Below are 20,552 nucleotides of genomic sequence, written 5' to 3'. Positions count from 1 at the left end.
CAATTTGAAATTAGTATTTACCAAATGCTCTGGGTTACAAAAAAGAAGAATAAAAAGGAAGGTCCTAAAATAATAGCCTGCATACATTTAAAAGAATGGAATAATACAGACTCTAAACAAGGGAAGGGGAAAATAAAACACCATAAGTCAGAATATGAGAAAATGGATCAGGGTAGTGTGCACTGGGTGTAGGCAGAGGAGAAGTATAGTCATCTTGTATCAAAAGAGAGATGAGTTAAGACAGAATTTCTAAAATGTGATTATGTAAACATTATGCAGGTAATCTGCAAATATGTAGATTTCTGAGATCTGAGGATAACAGTTCAAAGTCAGTCAAGCAGGTCCCATTAAGCAGCAAAAAGCCAAAAGTGGAGCTGGGGCTCAAGTTGTAGAGCACTAGCCTTGAGCAAAAAAGAGCTCAGAGCTCAGGGACAACACCCAGTCTCTGAGGTCAAGCCCCAGGACCAGCACATGCATGTGAGCAAGAGCAGTGCATGTGTGTGCACACACATACACGTTAGTGGAGATGAATGACAGGTTCAGATCTTCCTAAAGAAAAAAGTCACGGGTGGACATACACAGGAATTTTTAACAGTGGGATTTAATTAAGCAAAAGCTAGACTTTATTAAATTAGAAGTGATTGTAAAGCACAGAGGAAACTGAAGCCAGACAACTTGACCAAATTGGCACATGTCCTGAGTCCGTCAAATCACAGATGCTTTTATGAATAGGGTTTAATGACTGTGTTAAGGGTATATATGTAGTTGTGGCAATTTCTAAGAAACAAGAGGTCATTTCCAAAAACTGGGGCATAGGGAATAGCTTATGCAACAAAATGTCCTTAGAACCAAAATAGAGATTTGAAGGGAGAAGTGTTCGTCCATGAAGCCTCAACTATAATGAGATGTAGATGAGGCCTCTGGCTAACCTCTAGGTTTGGAATTTTCCTGTTGGGTTGTTTGCTGGGGACTGTTGGGCAGGTTACCAAGGAATTAGCCTCCACCATAGCCAACCATTACTCCAGGTCAATGGTGGAGGAAGATGTTTGTTAAAATGTACCCAGATGTAATGCTGCACCTGTTCCCTGGCTCCTTTTGTTTTATTATTATTCCCTTTCTACCTTCCTGCCCCATATAAAAATACTAAATATGACAAATTAGAAAAATAAAGAGATTTATCGGATCCTATTAAAAGGCATAAGAAGTCAAGATGCTTTTGTTTCTGTTCATTAGCCCACCGTCTACAAAACCATAGTCCTCGGGAGACTACAGGCTTTCTAAATTAACCGCTAAAGATGAAAAGCTAATGTGAAGTCAACCTCATCACAATCCACAGACTCTGAAGTGTTGAATGAGCATGAAGCTTAATTTTTAATTGTAAGACAAAATGTATTTGATATCATTCATACTCTGATTTAAGGATAAGCCACTTCAAAAGAAAATGAATATTATGAATTATGTACCTCAAACCCTTGTAGAAAAAGAGTAAAAGGAAGTTATGTCCTTCCTCGTGGCTCATTAACAAGATTATGGAAATTATAGAGCCTGAATATGCAAAAAAAAAAAAAAAAAAGCCAAAAGCACAGACTCTGATTAGTCAGGGCTAATGCTGCCTGTGAATTGCTTTAGCACAATGATTTGAAACCCGATTTTACATTGGGATCACCTGGAAGTACATTTATATTATCAAGATCTGGATCTCATCACCAGGAATTAATAGATCTAGGATGAATCAAAAGCATAGCAGTTTTTCTTTTAAGCACCCTAAGTTGATTTTAATGGTCAGTTAATGAATTCCTTCTAGGCAACAGAGGCCTAGAAGATACGAAAAGCCACTGGATGTGAGTAATAAGGATACTGTTAAGTCATGAGCTAACTGTAAGAGAAGTTCAACGTGGTATCCGTAGCCAATGAAGGAAGTTTCTAGTAAGGAAGGCTGTAATTAGCGAAGACAGCAATCTGAACTGTGAACATTACAGCTCCTGCTCTACTCTGGTCACCTGGTAGGGCTTCACTGACTTCTCACAGTCTCTGCTAGACAGAACTTAGCTCTCCTAAACCAGTGTTCTACTTTGATGGGGGCTTATAGGGTCTCTACATGGCTCTCCTCTCTACTTTCAATTTGCATGTTTATTTGGATACTTCCTATTTACTGCTACTGAATACTGTGCTCAACTAATTATTTTCCTGATTGATTGAAGCCTATTCTTGTTGTAAGAGCAACAACTCTCCATTCCTGTGAACTGTATTCTCTAGTAACATTTAAAAAAGAAAAAATAAAGGAAAAAAATCCAACATCAGTCCTAACATGATCCTATTACTCAAATGACTTCCATTTCTACTTTTTTGCCTCACAAAGAAAACAAAAACAACACAACACGTTTCCTTCCACATATTTCTTCCCTGCTACACACACATTCCATCTTTCTCGTTGAAAAAAAATATCAAACATAGCTGGGCAACAGTGGCTCATGCCTGTAATCCTAGCTACTCAGGAGGCTGAGATCTAAGGATCGCTGTTCAAAGCCACGGGGGCAGATTCTTATCTCCAGTTAACTACTAGAAAACCGGAAGTGGCTCTGTGGCTCAAAGTGGTAGAGCAATAGCCTTGAGCTGAAGAGCTCAGGGACAGTGCCAGGCTCAAAGTTCAAGCCCCACAACCAACAACAAAAAAAATTAAACTATTTTTATTTAAAAATGATCAAAACAACTGTCATAGTATCTAAATATTTCATCATCTAAATATTTACCATTTCCTGAAAGATCCAATAAAATAGACAAAGAGCTGAAGTTTATCTTACATTAAAATGCATAGCTTTAAGTCCTATTGGACATGGAATAATTATTAGTGTAGTCTTCTAGTCAAGCATGGAAATTGCTAATGTCTGCCCTTGAAGGAAATGAACTGTGCAAAAAATTTCAAGCAAACATGATCCAACTGTTCACACAAAGGCAAGGTTACATAAGAAATGCATTGTGCATCTACCCAAATTTCCCCTCAAATTGCCCCCAGATCAGCATGTACTTCACCTCTTTTCCACCAATTAAAATCATAAACAGATATTTTCAACAAAGGAGGATCAGGACTGAAGTGCGTCCTCCACAGATGGCCAACATCACATGTCACAGTAATGGCCCAACTCATCTCCAGGATGCTGTATAAAAACAGCAAGACTGGGAGCACTGAAGCTCTATTGCTCTTTGTTTAAGACTACAACTTGTCAAGATGGATTTTCTTCATCGGAATGGAGTGCTTGTTATTCAGCACTTGCAGAAGGACTACCGAGCCTACTATGATTTTCTAAATTTTATGTCCAATGTTGGAGATCCAAGGAATATTTTTTCTATTTATTTCCCACTTTGGTTTCAACTTAATCAGACAGTAGGAACCAAGATGATATGGGTAGCAGTCATTGGAGATTGGTTCAATCTTATATTTAAATGGTAAGACTTCTGTGTTCTTTCACTATTTTTCTTAAAACTTACTCTTAAATTTATAACTTTAGCACAATGATCATATTCCAGGTATGTATACCCCAGCTCAGAGAATCTTTCAAATGTACCTGTTACCTACCTGGAAACATCATATTCATTAGTAGAACCTATAAAAAAGCAGAGAATTGTGTACACTGAGGAATAAGTGATTTCCAAAACGGTGTAACACATACTCTGTGATTGACCAAGAAGTTAAAGGAACAGCACCATAACAAATAGACTGACAGTTCTAGGGGCCACTTTGGAATTCCAAATCTAAGCACTCAAAGTACCTATAAGACTTCTTAAAAAGAAAAACATTTCTGTGTTTATGAAAGATGAGGATGCCCAAATCCTAGCACTTACCATCTTCAGTAATAAGACACAGAAATAGAAGCTCTTTGGGTCTTTTAACCTTGGGCTTTCCCCCCACTAACACTCTGCTTGTACTTTTGTAGGAAAGAATAGCTAACCTCCAACAAAGTAGTCATTATGTATTTAAATATATACATGAATATTTCTATTTCTTTAAATACAGGATATTATTTGGTCATCGTCCATATTGGTGGATCCAAGAAACTCAGATTTACCCAAATCACTCTGGCCCATGTCTTGAGCAGTTCCCCACAACATGTGAAACAGGACCAGGTAAGCAATTCAAGAAGTCTCATACTGAAGTTATCCCAACAGAAACTCACTATGTATGGTTATCACCTAATAACAGATTCATTGTGTAGGTTATCCTGGGTTGGACAAGGAGGCAAAATGCCTAAGCATCAAAAGTGCTAATGATAAAGAAGTTTTATAAATAATCAAATTCTATTTTGCTGTTTGAGAAGGGGAAGCTTGTGAGAGTACTTTCTAAATGATTTTTTATTTGGGCATTTACTTTTTGGAAGAAATAAAAAAACAATTAGCTAGAACAAATTCTTACAGAATTATGAGGGAGAATGATGGAAAGGATGTCATTTATCAGGATGCATTGTATTCATAATTTGACATGTCGAACTGAAATCCCTTTGCACAGCTACATCATCATCATCATCATCATCACCATCATCATAATAGCTGCTGGAAAGAGGGAAGAATAGTCCTATAAGAAAAGTAAAGGCTTCTCAATGGTACTATGCTAGTAAAGACAGTTGCTAACTTTAGAACTATTTCTTAACTTTTTTCCTTTTCTCTCTTGCATGTATAAATCATCTTCTTTGGCTTTGTTTGTATGATTCTGAATAAGTGATAACTTTTTTTTATTGTGGAAGTTGGATTCAATCCTGTAAAATTGAGAGTTTTAAAAATACATAATAAAAAACATGTGGTTATCATTAATAAGAATGTGTTCCATGGTACCTCACTGGTTTGTTACATAGCATAAAATTATTGCCATGAGATACTGTTTGAAACTAGCCCTACATATATGAGTTCCTAATCAGTCTTCTGAATGTCTTTTTGCTCATATAAATGTATGCCTACATCTGTCATATCATTTATCATGCCATACTACAATTAATTCTTTATGTATTTTGGCTTTTCTAGACTGCATCAGAACAGGGATAATGTGTATTTTATCTTTGTGAAACCAAAGTGTTTTTACATGAATTAGATAGAATGGATGAATAACCTTGGAGACAAATGGTATGGTTGTTTGGTCTGTCCTGGCACTTCCTGGCATTTGTTCCATCTTAGGGGGCATTTTCAGTGGAGTGGAGAAACAAGAGATGGAGGAGGCAGCAGAGAGTCTGCTTAGAGATAAGAAATAGGTGTGTGTTGTTTAACCAAACAAGAGATTGGTGCTGTGTTGTTTTTTTTAATCTGATCTTTAACCAGAATGAAAAAGCAAGGAGGATATCAAAATAAAGTTATTAAAATAAAAATTATTATTATTATTAAAAATAAAATTAAGCAGTATGGGAAAGGCGTTGTGGCAGCTGAGATCCTACCTGACTGCAGATGTTTTCTTCCAGGATCCATGGAAGACAACTTTGCTCCTCCTCCATTGCATAACCATAGTTGTCGTTGCAGTGCCCACAGATAGCAAACAGCTACCTGTTTGCTCCTAGCAGTCATCTGTAAGCTAATCAACAAACCACAGGCACAGCAAGGATTGCCTTAGAGTTTGACTTTGTAGCCCAAGAAAAATACACAGATTCAAGATTCAGTAGTGGAGCCAGTGTGGTGGCTGTGCTTGTAATTCCAGCTAGGGGAGTAGCAACAGAAGGATTGCAAGTTAAAGATTGGCCTAAGCTACATAGAGAGTTATTCTAGGCCAACCTGGTCTACATAGTGAGACTCTGTCTCAAAAAGAGAAAAGGAAAGGAAACTAAGAGAGAAAATAAAGGAAAGGAAAAAAATCCAAGGTATTTTAATTTTTTTGTCCATTGAAAATAATTACACATGAAGAATGAATAAGCTTGTCTTAGATATAGCTGCAAAAGCTTTGAATATACTGATTTCTGTAATACACTGACCTAGCATCCATGTCTGACTGTGAAACTAAATTAACCACCTTTCAAATGGCTGATACTTGTTGCAGGAAGTCCATCTGGCCATGCAATGGGCTCATCGTGTGTCTGGTATGTCATGGTGACAGCTGCCCTTAGCCACACTGTCAGCCGGGTGGACAAGCTCTCCGTTACTCTCCACAGGTCAGTCTGTCTCCAGCGTCTACACCACTGGCATGGCAGTTTTAATACATAACATCTTTTCAAAAAATTCTTTTTTTGTATTTTTAGATATTGAATGAAATATTCATAATCTATTCTATCATAGCTAAACTAGCAGAATGAATAGAAAATTAATATTTTGCATTAGGATAACATCCTAATTAGCTCACAGCTATTTCCACGTTTATAATAGAATTGGAAATGTTTAAACGATTAATGACTAGTTAAATGTGCCTTTGGGTTTCCAAAATTCAATTATTACTGTGGTAACTCATAAATAAGTCATAAATATTATATAAGGAAACATTTTTCCATGCTCATTTCCTTGCTTTGAGATTAACTGAAGGTTTTAAGAATCATCATCCCACTCAAAACATCAATTTTTAGAGAAAAATCATACTGTCTTGTCTGAATAGCCAATGTTTTTTGATCAATAACATTCTAGCTTTAAAGATTATACAGTTTTGAGTTGAAAACGTTCTAGAGGCAAACAAATTTTAATGTTAATAGGCTTAATACTAGTAAATTTCTTTCTTTTTCTTCTATTAAGATTACTTATAATTTGTAGGAACCAGGGTTCTTCTTTCTCTTCTTTTCTGAATCATTTAACTATCATTAAAACAATACTGAGCATTACTTTAGTCAGAAATTATTGGATGACTTGACATAAAATGTGTGGTTATACATATGTGTGTGTGTGTGTGTGTGTGTGTGAGAGAGAGAGAGAGAGAGAGAGACAGAGACAGAGACAGAGACAGAGAAACAGAGAGAGACAGAGACAGAGAAACAGAGACAGAGAAACAGAGACAGAGACAGAGAAAGACAGAGAGACAGAAAAAGAGAGACAAGTCAGGCAGACTAAGGATGTGGCTCAAGTGGTAAATGCTTGCATAGCAAACACAAGCCCCAGAGCTCAAACCCAATAATGGAAGGGAGATTATAGACAGACAGACCAGACAGACGGACAGACAGACAGACAGAAAGACAGATGTAGATATTTACATATATCTAATATGTAAAATCACATAAAAGTTCTAAAATAAAAATTCAAGATCTATCCCATATTCTACTTTGTAGAATAGTGCTGAAAACTAAGAAATCAACTCCTTTCTCCAATTATTTTAACTTAGAAAAATTTATCTCTTCTAAAAAATTCTTATATCCAATTCCTGATTTCTATAGCTCCAACATTTTTTTTCATCTGTCTGAACTTAATGAGCACCTAGTCTTTATCTTGACCTTACCAAATCCTACTTGGTCCTTCTTCTACATGGATAGCCTCTGTTTCTTCTACATGGATAGCCTCTGTTTATTTCCTCTTGGAAAATGTCGTTTTCTCTTTATTCCTCTGTCTTTCTACAACTAAATATGATTCTGGTTAGCAGAAACAAACCATTCAGTGAGCTCAATACTACTGTTTATTTATCTATCTATCTATCTATTTATTTATTTATTTATTTGGGGGAGTCCAGTCGTGGGGCCTGAACTCTGGGCCTGGGTGCTGTCCCTCAGCTCTTCAGCTCAAAGCTAGCACTCTACCACTTGAGCCACAGTGCCACTTCTGGCTTTTTTCTTTTTGCTTATGTGGTGCTGAGGAATCAAACCCAGGGCCTCCTGTATGCAAGGCAAGCGTTCTACCACTGAGCCACCTTCCCAGCCCCTCAATACTACTTTTTAAATAGCAGACATTGTATGGATTTTGATATTTTTATGTTGCATGCATGTTGCTGCTTCTTATTACTTTATGATCCTTACTTTGGTCCTTATTTCTCAAAAAAACAAGGAACCAGGACTCTTGGGAGTCTGTGAAATTGCACCAAATGAGAACCTGCCCCTGCATGTGCTCAATGCTTTTCTTCTAAGAGGCAGCTGCCTCTTCAGCATGCTTCCTTCAAATAAAGAAGTCAGAAAAGGGAGAGTAAAAAGCAATAATGTGATAGAATAAAAACATCTGTGGCTTCCCTTTTAGCATTTATTAAGATGTGTGGTGGTCCCACTGGTCAAATTGAATGTACTGAGAAATGTAGAAATCTCTGTTTTTGAATCCTACTGAATACATGAAAACAGCTGGGAATAAAACAACTCTAAAATTATACTACAACCAAGAGATTCTAAAGATTCCCTGGTGCCACTTACTTAATTTTATGAGTGATATAATTCTTTGCTTTTTACCCTTAAATCTCTTTTTTCATCATAGATTGACCTGGTCATTTCTTTGGAGTCTTTTCTGGTTGATTCAAATCAGTGTCTGCATCTCCAGAGTTTTCATAGCAACACACTTCCCGCATCAAGTTATTCTGGGAGTCATTGGTGGTAAATATGGTCACTTATCTTTAGTTGTATCCTTTGAAAGCTTTGCTTCATGTATCTTAGGGTGTCAGATGCTCTCTGGTAATCAGTTTTCCAAGTTCAGCAGTATCTACCAAGCTAAATACAAAATGTTGTCCTGGGAGCTTAATAAAGTGGGTCAACACATGACTGTAGCCCCCATGGACAATGGCAGTCTTAGTGGTGTAAATGCATAAATGCACCATAAGGTGGTTTTTTTTTTGATTGTGAATAGAACCAAGTCCAGTTCTCAAAGCATCACGTCAAACCCTGTGCTTATGAAACATGCATCATGCTAGGCATGAGCCTTACCCCTGAGCCACATTACCAACCTGAGGTGATTATTGCAGGAATGGACTTCATGGAGCATTGACCAGCATTGAATTTCCAGTGCTCCGTCCCATGTGCATTTCAAATGCTCTCTAAGAAAATTGGCCATGGCATTTGAAATATTAATGGCAAGCATCTAGATTAGGGCTGTGCCTGACTGATTCTTCTGGGCTAATATGCATAGTTAAAAGACTATGGAGCAAATGGGTGGTTTCAGTTAAAGCCAGTAAAAGGCTTTCATCGAACCTAGATGTCTAAAGCCGTTTGTCAATGGAAAACTACAGCTAAATTCTTCCCTAAGGCAGAGAAAGGATTCCCGAGGAGCTTTAACAGTACAGTCATCATAGGTGTTTCCAATCCCCAGGCATGCTGGTGGCAGAAGCCTTTGAGCACACTCCGGGTATTCACACGGCCAGCCTGAGCACATACCTGAAGACCAACCTCTTCCTCTTCGTGTTTGCACTTGGCTTCTATCTGCTTCTCAGACTGCTCGACATCGATTTGCTATGGTCTGTGCCCATAGCTAAGAAGTGGTGTGCCAACCCAGACTGGATCCATATTGACACTACACCTTTTGCCGGACTTGTGAGAAACCTTGGGATCCTCTTTGGCTTGGGTTTTGCAATCAACTCGGAGATGTTTCTTATCAGCTGCCGAGGGGAAAATGGCTACAAACTGAGCTTCCGGTTGCTCTGTGCCGTGACCTCATTGACCACGTTGCAGCTGTACCATTTCATCAAGATCCCCACTCATACAGAGCATTTATTTTATGTGCTATCTTTCTGTAAAAGTGCATCAATCCCACTGACAGTGGTGGCTCTGATTCCCTACTGTATACATATGTTAATGAAACCGAGTGAAAAGAAGATTAAATAGAGTTGTGCAAAGTTAGGGCTCTGTGGTCCTAGAATCAGCCTGGTCCTCTGAACCACAGAGCAGGGAGACACTCTGGGGTGCATCTCAGGAGAGGTTTGCAACAAGGTGGCACCCACCCACACTTAGTTTAGTCTTTACAATGGCTTTTTGTCATTGTTGTTTTACAATTAGGTGTCAACATTTCAAACACAGAATATTTGATTTAAGAAAACTGTGAAATTTCTGTGCTTTCTTGAAAAACTTGATGATGTAACAATATGGAAGTTGCATTCCACAATTTAAAGACTATTGCCTGGGGCTGAATGCTGATTGCACCCAATAGTCAAGGAGGAATCTCCATTTTTTCACTGTCTTCAGCATCTCATTATGAACCCCATTGACAGACATCTTTATTTTCTTAAGACGTGGGTGCTTTTAGTTCGTGTGGGCATTTGAATGGTGATGCTGATCAAATCCAGTTCCCTTAAATTTCAGATAAGCAAGTGGGGTTCCCTTCAGGTAACTCAGTAGCAAGTCATGATATGTTAGAAAAAGAATTAGAGCACTGTCCTTCTGCTACATATTTCCATGACAGTGTTCTCTGTTCCTCCATTTTAAGTAAGAGTAAATACTTCTGTGTAGTCTATGATTTCCATTTAAGGCCTCCATTTTCCCAGACATTGAAATGCCACATCCAGTTTCTCTTGTGCTCTGCTGGGCCAGCAGTGACCTTAGATGTTAATACAAAAGCATATCTAGCACAAACTCAGACCAAGTTCTAGTCTACACATGAACAGAAGTACTTGTAGATATGTCAATCATTCCTACTATAGATCCTCTGATAAAACAATATAACCCACCCCAAAGTCTAGCTCTTCATTATATCTCCATATTTTAATTTTAGGAGACAATGTTTCAAAACAAGGGGGAGGGAATTAAGGAAGACTATCAAATACATACACACATACATACTAAACTAGAATGAAGCCTACAACTGTACCTTAGAAAAATAATTCTAGACTAAATGAGATTACACTAACAATTTCTCAGTAAGGGTTGTAGTTTTCCTCATTGAAATTCGGGGCTTAAAGTTGATAACTGTAATATCAAACAAACAAAAAGAATTCGAGTCTGATTTTTGCCACATGTTACTGACCTGAGATTCACCATGATGTTTTATGTAAGCCTTCTTAAGAATGTCAGTGCCTGAATTATTTTAGATACAAAAGAGTTTATAAATATTTATGAAAACAGAACAGTTCAAGGGGATAAGATAGTATTTGACAAGATATTCATTGTGGAAAACAAAACCTCTAAAACCCAAAGAAATCATTGGCCCCTTTCCAAGTATAATGATAGAATATGTGCTCTTATTTTTTTAGAGATAGCCTTCTTTCGAAAGGTAATTGATGACTAAGCAAAAAGCTGAGGAATGAAGATTTTCTTAGATAAATTTGTCTCATGTTGATGACACAATCAGGATGGAAGAAGAAGTCTTCTTCATTTCCTTAGTGTCTTCTTATTGCTGTACCATTGGAAGGTCCCTCTAGTCCTTGGACTCTTTATGATACATTTGGTCCATCACATCTCCTGCATACATAGAAAGCCTGACTTCCTTTATGAGCCCTCTTTCAAAGTTTCTCCAAACTTGGTAATATTCATCTGAACAATCCTCTATTCTAGTACATTCTCAGTCTGTTCTCAACAAGTCCTGAGGGACATTCAAACCAGAGAACTCTGCTGCAAGGCTTGACAATTGCAAATCCCTTCTTAGTTTCCATAGAGAAGCTCTGTTCAGCTACCTCACATGGGTCTGTTGAATCACGTGGGTTTCTCAGAAGGGAAATAGGATAAAGAATGAGCTCATTTTTCTATAATTAATCCCCAACACTGGTAGCTCTATCAGTTGTAGAGCCTGAGTTCCCAGTGAGGAGATTTTTTTCTTGGTACTTTAGATGCAATCTCCTGGAGGGATCCATATGGTAGCAAACTGCTTTTGTGATTGAAACTGCTTAGGCAGCAAGAAAAATAGCTTCACAAGTCTTGGAGAAAATCTTTGCCTGCAATAATGGTGAAGAAGATTCTTTTCCTTCCAATTTATTTGTCAGAAGGAAGTGAAATTGAGCTCGTTTGACTTACTGTTACCATATCCATTTAAATGTGTACCTATCTACATATGTAGGAGAAAAGTGTCAATAGCCTTCAGGATGACAAAAATCTGACTAGGGAAACTGTCCAATCATGCATATATTTGAAAAGAAATGCAAGGGAATGTATTCTGGCTGAAACCAGTCATCAAGAAGAACGTGTAGTCCTTGTTACAAGATGCTCTGGAAACTCAAATTTATATCTCTAACTAGAATATATTCAAAATTTGTAAATAGGTTTATTTACAAGTTGGTTTATAAAGTATGGTTCATTTCTTTGGTTATATTAAGATTATCTTATCTTTCCTAGCCATTTTTATTGAACTTTCACAGTGATGGAGATGTTGCATATTTTTTGCTATTCAGTACAGTAGCCACTAGGAAGCTCTTGAAATACAGCTAATGCAACCAGTGGACTGCATTTATTAAACTTTATTTACATTCACTTTGTATGTGTGTATGTTGGTACTGGGGCTCAAACTTTGGGCCTAGCTCTCTCACTCAGAGTTTTGCTCAAGGCTGCTGCTCTAACATTTGAGCCACAGCTCCATTTCCAGCTTTTTTTTTTTCTAGTTAATTTGACTTTTCTGCCAAGATTGGCTTTGAACCAGGATCTGCTGTTCTTAGCCTTTTGAATAGCTCGGATTACAGGTGTGAGCTACTGTGCCTGGCTTACATTTACTTTAAGTTTAAAGTCCAATAGCCATGTGTGTCTAGTAGATGCTAAATTGGGCATTACAAATCTAATCCCACAGTGCTTTTCGTTGAAGACAAAATAATTAATTATATAAAAACAATTATTTATATTGTCACTTATTCCACATTCCTGCAAGATAGTGGTTGTAAGGTTTGCCCAAAGGAGACTATGTCACAGTTGTTCAGGAAAGTTCATTTAGGAGAACCGAACCCACTGGTCCACATGAGATGGAGGTGGGCAGAGAGGTGACTTATGGCGGGGAGAGAGCAGGGAGGAGGTGTGGCTGCAGAGGATGGAGAAGTGACCTTGGAAGTGACCTTAGAGCCTGGGGGATCTCCCATTTCCCCCATGTGCTCCAGTTATCTGGGTTACAGGTGCTGGGTGGGGACTTCTAGAGAGGACCAGGTGTAGCTCCTCACAAGAGAAAACAAAAAGGAAGGGGCTATTTTTCCCAGGCAGACCTAACAGTGGGGATCTTAAATACCAGGAGAATAGTGGCTTCTGTTTCATCTTCAAGAGAGACATGCAGCAGATCTGGGATCCTCTGTGCACCCTTCACTCTGTCTAGGATTGACTCCCACAGCATCATGTCCTTGAAAACTAAGGGACCCAACACTGAGCGAAATTTTATTCAATATTAATGACCACATTTTGGACGACTGGCTGATCTTACCAAATTCTCCAGTTTTCCTGGGTTTTATGTATCTGTATGCCTCACACCAATATTTTTAGGAATAATCACATAAGCATGACTCGTGTCTAACTGCCACTGAGGTCCTCATTGATGACCTGTCTTGGCCACCCTGGAAACTACAAATGCCTTCCTGGGTGAATGTCTGGTCCACCGTGTTGCTAAGAAGATAAAGTGATACTGTCAACTTTTTTTTTTCTTCCCTTTATCTTTAGTACTTGATAGGATGATTTCACTCTATAGTAAGAGTTGTGACTCTCATTAATTTCTTTTTGTGTGTGTGTGGGGGGGGTCCGGTCGTGGGGCCAGAACTCTGGGCCTAGGCACTGTCCCTCAGCTCTTCAGCTCAAGGCTAGCTCTCTACCACTTGAGCCACAGCGCCACTTCTGGCTTTTTTCTTTTTGCTTATGTGGTGCTGAGGAATCGAACCCAGGGCCTCAGGCATGCAAGGCAAGCACTCTACCACTCTCTTCCCAGCCCCTCTCATTAATTTCTTTATGTCTTCATTTTGTTTTTCTTTTTTTACAAAAAAGAGTTCACAGTGTGGTAACGGTTTATAAAACAACAAATTCCAGAAACCCCTGCCCAAAGACAGAAAGTCATTAAACTAAGAATTAGACGTGTTTCATTTTCAGCTTTCCAAAGGGCAGCAGCAGTCGATGTCGAATTTAAGACTGCTTTGTGTAGAGTACTAATTAATGTCTTTGCTGTCCTTTGATGAGATCGCAGTAATGATTTATTAGTCACATTTCATTTCTTATGCTAGCTCAGAAGTGATTGCTCCAGAGGAGAGAGAAAATTCAAAAATTGAGGTTATAAAGGTTAGTGTGAACCCAATTAATTGTCTTCTGCTTTGAATTCTTTAATTTCTTAGAATCTTTTCCTCTAACATTTTGCCATGTTGTTTCTGAAGAGAAGCTGTCTTCCGTTCAAAACCTGTGATGCTTCTCCAAAAGATGTATGCTCTAGGAGCTGCCTGGGGACAGGAGCACACTGCAGCTGCTGTGGTCCAACTGCATTGGGCTTGAGACCAAACTCAATGGCTACCCAGAGGAGCACTGGCTTTAACCAAACACTAGCCCACCTCAGCTAACTCCTTCTCTGGAACTATATAGGTAGCATGCAGGAAGAGCTGGTGACATGTGGCTGGGAAAGTTATCCAGCTTCAATGAAGAAGAACTCCCCCTTCTCCTCTCATCTTCCCTGTACATTATGGGGTCAGTCACACTCTGACTCCTCCCAATCCAAAACTGGCTTTTCAAGGACTCAGGCTTTGTTCTATGAACACTATTGGTCAGGCCATTATTTCTGCCTGCATATCTGGCTTCACTAGACACAATTACTTCACATATACTGTCTTCATTAGAAAGAGTTGCCTCACAGATGACAGGTAAGCCTGGCTTCCCAGCCACTTGGGAAGCAGAGTTAGGATAACAGTCCTGGCCCAATCCAGACAAAGGAGAAGGTCCATTCTGAAAAATAAACTCAAAGCAAAAGGACCTGAGCCTGGCCCAAGTAGTAAGGTGCTTGCCTAACAAGCAGGAAGTTCTAGATTTAATCTATAGTAACACACACACACACACACACACACACACAGATTGCATGTATTTTCCCCTCTCTTGCCTTCTGGTGCAGTGATTCTGCATTAAAAATATCTGGTCCTCAAGATCTTCTTTTCTCCACAATCATTCCAAATTGCCTTTTTTGTGGGTTTTCTTTTCTTTTTCTTTTTTTTTTTTTTTTGGAATGGTATAAGATATGGTGGAGTGCTTCCTATTTTCTTATATTTCTTATCTTTGCATCAGAGTTCTGAGATTTTTGTCACGCATTTCATTCTTTTAGCTTTGGAATCTTAATGCCTTGCCTATCCTGGCCAATGAAGAGGCTCTGTCACAGCTCGAATTGTGGTTCCCAAAGAACATCAGAATTCTGGGGGCCACAGTAGGGAGGTTGGTACAAGAGAATTCCAAGACAACAGAGTACAAATGACTTCATGGAGTTTCACAGTTAGCACTCTGGACCACCTTCTTCAGTCCTACATTCTAGTTGGGCTCTTTACAGTCATTCTGGAAGGCCATTCATCATTGGTGGCCTCCAGTCACTAATTCTCAACTGAGGCGCTTAGCATACACTTACAACAGAAAGTCACTTATGTGACATTCTGCAATTCAGATATTCAAATTTAATATGGACCTTTCCTGATTCCTCTTTGTGGACACTGTTTAGGTGGAAGAGCTCCAGGTTTTTTGTTTGTTTGTTTGTTTTCTGAGAAGTTAAAAAAAAAGGATAAGAAAAGCCATGGTAAATGTATTCCAGAGAAAGTATTTGAATTTTTACTAACATTCGACGAACAAGGCTTTTTATATATTTTTAAAAGGATTGTACTCCATTTTGAAATATTCCTTTAGCTCATGCCTGTAATCCTGGCTACTCAGGAGGCTGAGATCTGAGGAACACAGTTCAAAGCCTGCCCGGGCAGGAAAGTCTGTGAGAGTCTTATCTTCAATAAGCCACTGGAAAACCAGAAGTGGTGCTGTGGCTCAAGTAGTAAAGCACTAGCCTTGAGCTGAAGAGCACAAGGACAGCGCCCAAGCCCAGACTTCAAGCCCCACAACAGACAAAAAAAAATCTTTTATTAATCCAACTATGCAGAACATTTCAGCCATTAAAACATCCTATTCCAATTCGAATTCAAATTTTATAGCCTTGAAAAGAGACATATAGAAAATTGAAACAATTCAACTGATGTAATGAGACAGAATTATTAACGTAAAAATATTCACAGACTTTCTGCTCACCTATTGCACAAAACTGATTTTTGTAGTTGAATTACCAATATCCATAAAGAGAAATTCTTGCTGGAAGAGATACTGAGCTGACACAGAATGTAACAGGCTGAGGGAGAAAGGAATTTTGCTTTGGTGAAGGTGGGTTTGGAGGCATTTCTCCTTTGGTAGCAAAATGCTATCCAGTTATAAATGTTTTATATTTCTAATGTAATGACTATTTGAATTTTCAACTTTCAAGAAAATTTTAACACAGTGCTCATGTTTACATTTATTCTGCACTTTACATATTAGAATTCCATATTCTCGACCGGTAGAATAGCAAAGAATTTTTATCTTCTGTACTTTTATGGTAAACATCACTTGAGTGAACATTTCTCTTTCTCTTTCCAGTGATTCTGTTGTTATACAACTGATGGCTTTGTGTCTGACAATAGAAATTTTACCTGCATTGCAGAAAAGAAAACATTGTCAATTCCCCATCTGGTTATGTATTTTTTTTTCTTTTTTTCTGCTAAATTTTGTCATAGCTCTAATTTATTGGGTTGAGTAGTCAAACCCAGGCAGCTAGACATGCTAGTCACGTGTAGCCTCCTTACTCAGTAAGTGATATACAGTGTAAGGGAATATGAATACAAGTTTGAAATTGTTCTTAAGGAAGTTTGTTATAGATCTTGTAATGACATAGAAATAAAGTTGACTTTTTAGTTCTTCATGTGTTTTGTAAATGTAACATAACTCTACCAACAAATTATACAATGCCAAGGTCTTTGGAGGTAACTATGAAAAATGAACATTAGAAATTCAGTTTCAGAAATACTTACATAATCTTCTCAAGCTCAGATAGGGCTTTCTTTTTGTCTTTTTTCTTTTCTTTTCTTTTCTTTTTTACTGGTCAGCCATAGGGCTTGAACTTAGGGCCTGGGTGCTGTTTCTGAGCTTTTTTCCTCACGTCTAGTAATGTACCACTTTAAGCCACAGCTGCACTTACTGTCTTCTGATGGTTAATTGGAGATAAGAGTCTCGTGGACTTTTCTGCCTGGGCTGGCTTTGCACCATGAGCCTCAGATCTCAGCCTCCTGAGTAGCTAGGATTAGGGCGTGAGCCACCAGCACCCAGCCACTGACCTGAAATTTATCAGGATGGGATCATGGATGCTGCCCTAAAAAGGGCTCTATTTTATAAGTTTATGTACTACACTTCTGGTTGGATCCAGCAATACCTCTGGATGGTGGGCTTGGAAGGATTGGACTGTGATTAGATCTGTATAAGTAACTGGTAACATGATTTCTCATCTCTTCTAATCCATCCTTCTTCAAATTCAGCCTCTCCTTGAACCATTTTCTTTTTCAAACCCTGCAATAATGTGCCAATGGGATCCAAGTCGTTTATAATCTAATCTCCATTTAGTATTCAAGAGTAAGAAAGCAGAATCACCCTACTCCTGACACACCAAGTGAAGTGCCTAATGGCAGCTTCGTTCATTTGAAGTAATGTCTGTGAAAGGTTCCTGGAAAACTGAGTGGACGTGCTTCTGTCCTCCTCTCCATAGCAACCAATTTTTTTAAAAAAGATGGATTAGTTCTTTCCTTAAGTAATATCTTTGGAATATCTTTAGCCATAAAGTACATGTTTGAAAGTCCTTTAAGCATACATCAAGGCTTCAATATTGTATTGTTTCTGTATATTTACACTTTCAGTATTTTTATTAATAAGATCTGTTACAATTGTACTAATCCATGCCTAAGTATAATAAACGACTTCAGTCATTTAAGGGGAAAGGTTTTTTTTCCTCCTATAACAAGGTGGCTAAGGTAGGTAGGCAAGGGTGGGCTACCTGCTGAGGAATCTTCTGCAATCAGGGTTGTCCTGTTTTCCTGCTCTGTCACTGGGATGTGTGGCCTTCATGTAAATGATCACAGCATGGTTGCTGTGCTGTGCATACAGGCAAGAAAAAGACAGAAGGGTAATAACCCTTTTCTTATCCAGGTTATTCAGAAAGGTGGTCACCTACATACAGCCTATATCTATGCTGCATACATACAGGACCGCCTGGCCTTCTCAACTACAAGAGAGTCAAGGAAGGGAATACTGTTTTTCCAGCCCTTTGAAAGCAAAGGAAAATGGTATAGACTAAGTGCCAAGTGAATCCATCAATAACACCTGCCATGATGGGTGCTGGTGGCTCATGCTTGTAATCCTAGCTACTTAGGAAGCTGAGATTTGAGGATCACCATTTGAAGCCAGACAGAACAGACAAACTGAGTGAAAACGCTAAGGGCACTAAATCCAAGCCCCAGCACCACACAAAAACACCACAAAACAACATCCTCTCATAATACCTTCTCATCTATAACAATAAATGTAACTTATTTTGTATCCCTCCCCTGCAGCCTCTCACAATAACATACCAAAATTATAGAGGTATAATGCTATCAACGTTATAAAGTGTTTTATACTTCTAATGTAATGATTATTTGAATCTTCAATTATTAAGAAAAATTAACAGTGCTCATGTTTATATTTAGTCTGTACTTTATGTATTATAATTCCACTCTCAACCAATAAGATAGCACAGAGTTTTTACTTTCTGTACTCTTTTAAAATGTCACTTGAGTGAACATTTCTCTCTCTCCAATGATTCTGTTGTTATTCAACTGATAGCTTTGTATCTGACAATAGTAATTTTACCTTTGTTACACAAAAGAGAAAAATGTCAATCCCCACTCCCCCCCTGCCAATCTGGCTATACATTCTTTTTCATTTGCTAAATTTTGTCATAGCTCTAATTTATAGGGTTGAGTAATCAAATTCAGGCAGCTAGCTAGACATGCCAGTCACGTGTAGCCTGCTTACTCATTATAAGCCATAGGACACTGCCCAACTCATTAATGAGCACATTATAATGCTGGCCAGTGCTAATTAGATGATAATCATGCATTTCTTTATTTACAGTCTATCCATTTAAATTAATTGGGCATTTAATTGAACGTAGTGTGAAAGAAATTGGAATTAGGTTTAGAGGTTTGTTGAAGTTACTTTCACCTGCTATCTCCTTTGCAGGTGAAATTATTCACTGTATTTCAAAATTTAGAGAAAATACAAATGACCATAGTGCTTACTTTATAATAGTATGCATGTATATGTAAATTTTTCTCAAAATGTGTTTGGAAACAGCAATCAAACTTGTGATTTATCTCCACTAACATCCTTATGTGACCTGAGTACAGAGTGGTACTCCATGAATAAGAGATATTTACCTTTAGCTGGAAATATGAGGTGGAAGCCTAAATACCAATCTAACAAGAATATCCTGATAACTTCTTAGGACAAGAAAAAACACATATACATAAAGACATACAGGATAAAATGCTACACAAAGTCTGGTCAATCTGATTAAAATATGGTATACACATATGTGAAACAGTGTGAAGTCCCTTTGAATAATTGCCATGCACTTTAAACAAAATGAATGTGTGAATGCAATCAAAGTACATTATGTACATGTATGAAGTGAAGCAACGAAACCTGTTGGGATTGTTCTGGAAGGGGGAGGAGGACGCAGGAGGGGGACAGAGGGGTGAGTCTAATTAAAGCTATGTCAAAATGAAACTCCCTCCAACAAATAATTGATGCTAGTAGGCAAAAATTAATATGCAGTTATTGAATAAGCCTCTCACCAACTACCTCTAATTAGAATCCTATATCATTTTCTGTAATAGAACATAATATCAAAATATCCCAGTATCTACACTTTGAGTGAATACATAATAACCACAATTTACATCAATGTGTGAGCACTACATTTAAGGTATCCTTTTATTAAAATACTTTCTTTGGATCTCATGAAGAGTAGGGTTACTCTTAGTACGAAAAAGGGTTTTTTAATGGACGAAAAACATCTAGAGGCTAATTTTTGTTTTATTTCAAATACTTTTATTTCTAGTTTGGTATATTGGCTTCCATACAAAATTGACTTTGTTCGAATGACTGAGGTTCTCTTCTGCCTAAAATCTGGAAAACATGCTGTTCAAATTTTCATAGAAAAAAAACCCATAAGCAATCCTTATAAATTAACTGGAACAAGCCGGATGCTGGTGGTTCACACCTGCAATCCTAACTACTCAAGAGGCTAAAATCTGAGGATTGCGGTTCAAAGCCAACCAGGCAGGAAAAGTCCTTGAGACTCTTATCTCCAATAAACCACCAAAAAACCGGAAGTGCTGCTGTGGTTCAAGTGGTAGAGTGCTCACCTTGAGCTGAAGAGCTGAGGGACAGTGCCCAAACCCAGAGTTCAAGCCCCAGGACCGACAAAAAAAGAAAATTAACTGAAACAAAATGTTTTCGAACCAGATCCTAGAGAGCTTAAATAATGTGGCAGTTTTTTGTTTCTGTAGTATCAAACAATTTTAGTTATTCCCTTCTGTTAACTCAAAAAGGTGAGTAATGAGAACTTTACATTGCCTCTCCTCAACCAAGATATTTTGGTAGTCTAAATACACAACAGGTTTTGAACATTTGTACTATGATGTAATGATGTAAATTAGCTCAGTAACTATATTTATATTGTCTATATTATAA

General features: G+C 38.1%; 1 protein-coding gene across 2 annotated transcripts; it reads left to right on the top strand.

Annotated features, from left to right (window-relative positions):
* The first annotated feature begins 3,226 nt into the window (after window positions 1-3,226).
* On the top strand, window positions 3,227-9,671 carry G6pc2 (glucose-6-phosphatase catalytic subunit 2). 2 transcript variants are annotated; one of them, XM_042694236.1, is made up of 5 exons: window positions 3,227-3,444; window positions 4,013-4,122; window positions 6,008-6,119; window positions 8,335-8,450; window positions 9,160-9,671. In XM_042694236.1, the coding sequence occupies exons 1-5, from the start codon at window positions 3,227-3,229 to the stop codon at window positions 9,669-9,671; spliced, it is 1,068 nt and encodes a 355-aa protein (XP_042550170.1). The 2 variants fall into 2 exon arrangements, with proteins under 2 accessions (XP_042550170.1, XP_042550171.1); XM_042694237.1 differs by lacking the exon at window positions 8,335-8,450 and having other exon boundaries at window positions 9,160-9,184.
* Window positions 9,672-20,552: the final 10,881 nt, after the last annotated feature.

Source organism: Dipodomys spectabilis, unplaced genomic scaffold, assembly GCF_019054845.1.
Source record: "Dipodomys spectabilis isolate Male_0828 unplaced genomic scaffold, ASM1905484v1 ptg000174l, whole genome shotgun sequence".
NCBI lineage: Eukaryota > Metazoa > Chordata > Mammalia > Rodentia > Heteromyidae > Dipodomys > Dipodomys spectabilis.
This window is presented reverse-complemented; position numbering and strand designations above follow the sequence as displayed.

Coding starts and splice junctions, on each gene's coding strand:
- G6pc2 (XM_042694236.1), top strand. CDS start 3,227: ATGGATTTTCTTCATCGGAATGGAGTGCTTGTTATTCAGCACTTGCAG. Junction 4,123..6,007: donor AACATGTGAAACAGGACCAG/GTAAGCAATTCA, acceptor TACTTGTTGCAG/GAAGTCCATCTGGCCATGCA. Junction 8,451..9,159: donor TATTCTGGGAGTCATTGGTG/GTAAATATGGTC, acceptor TCCAATCCCCAG/GCATGCTGGTGGCAGAAGCC.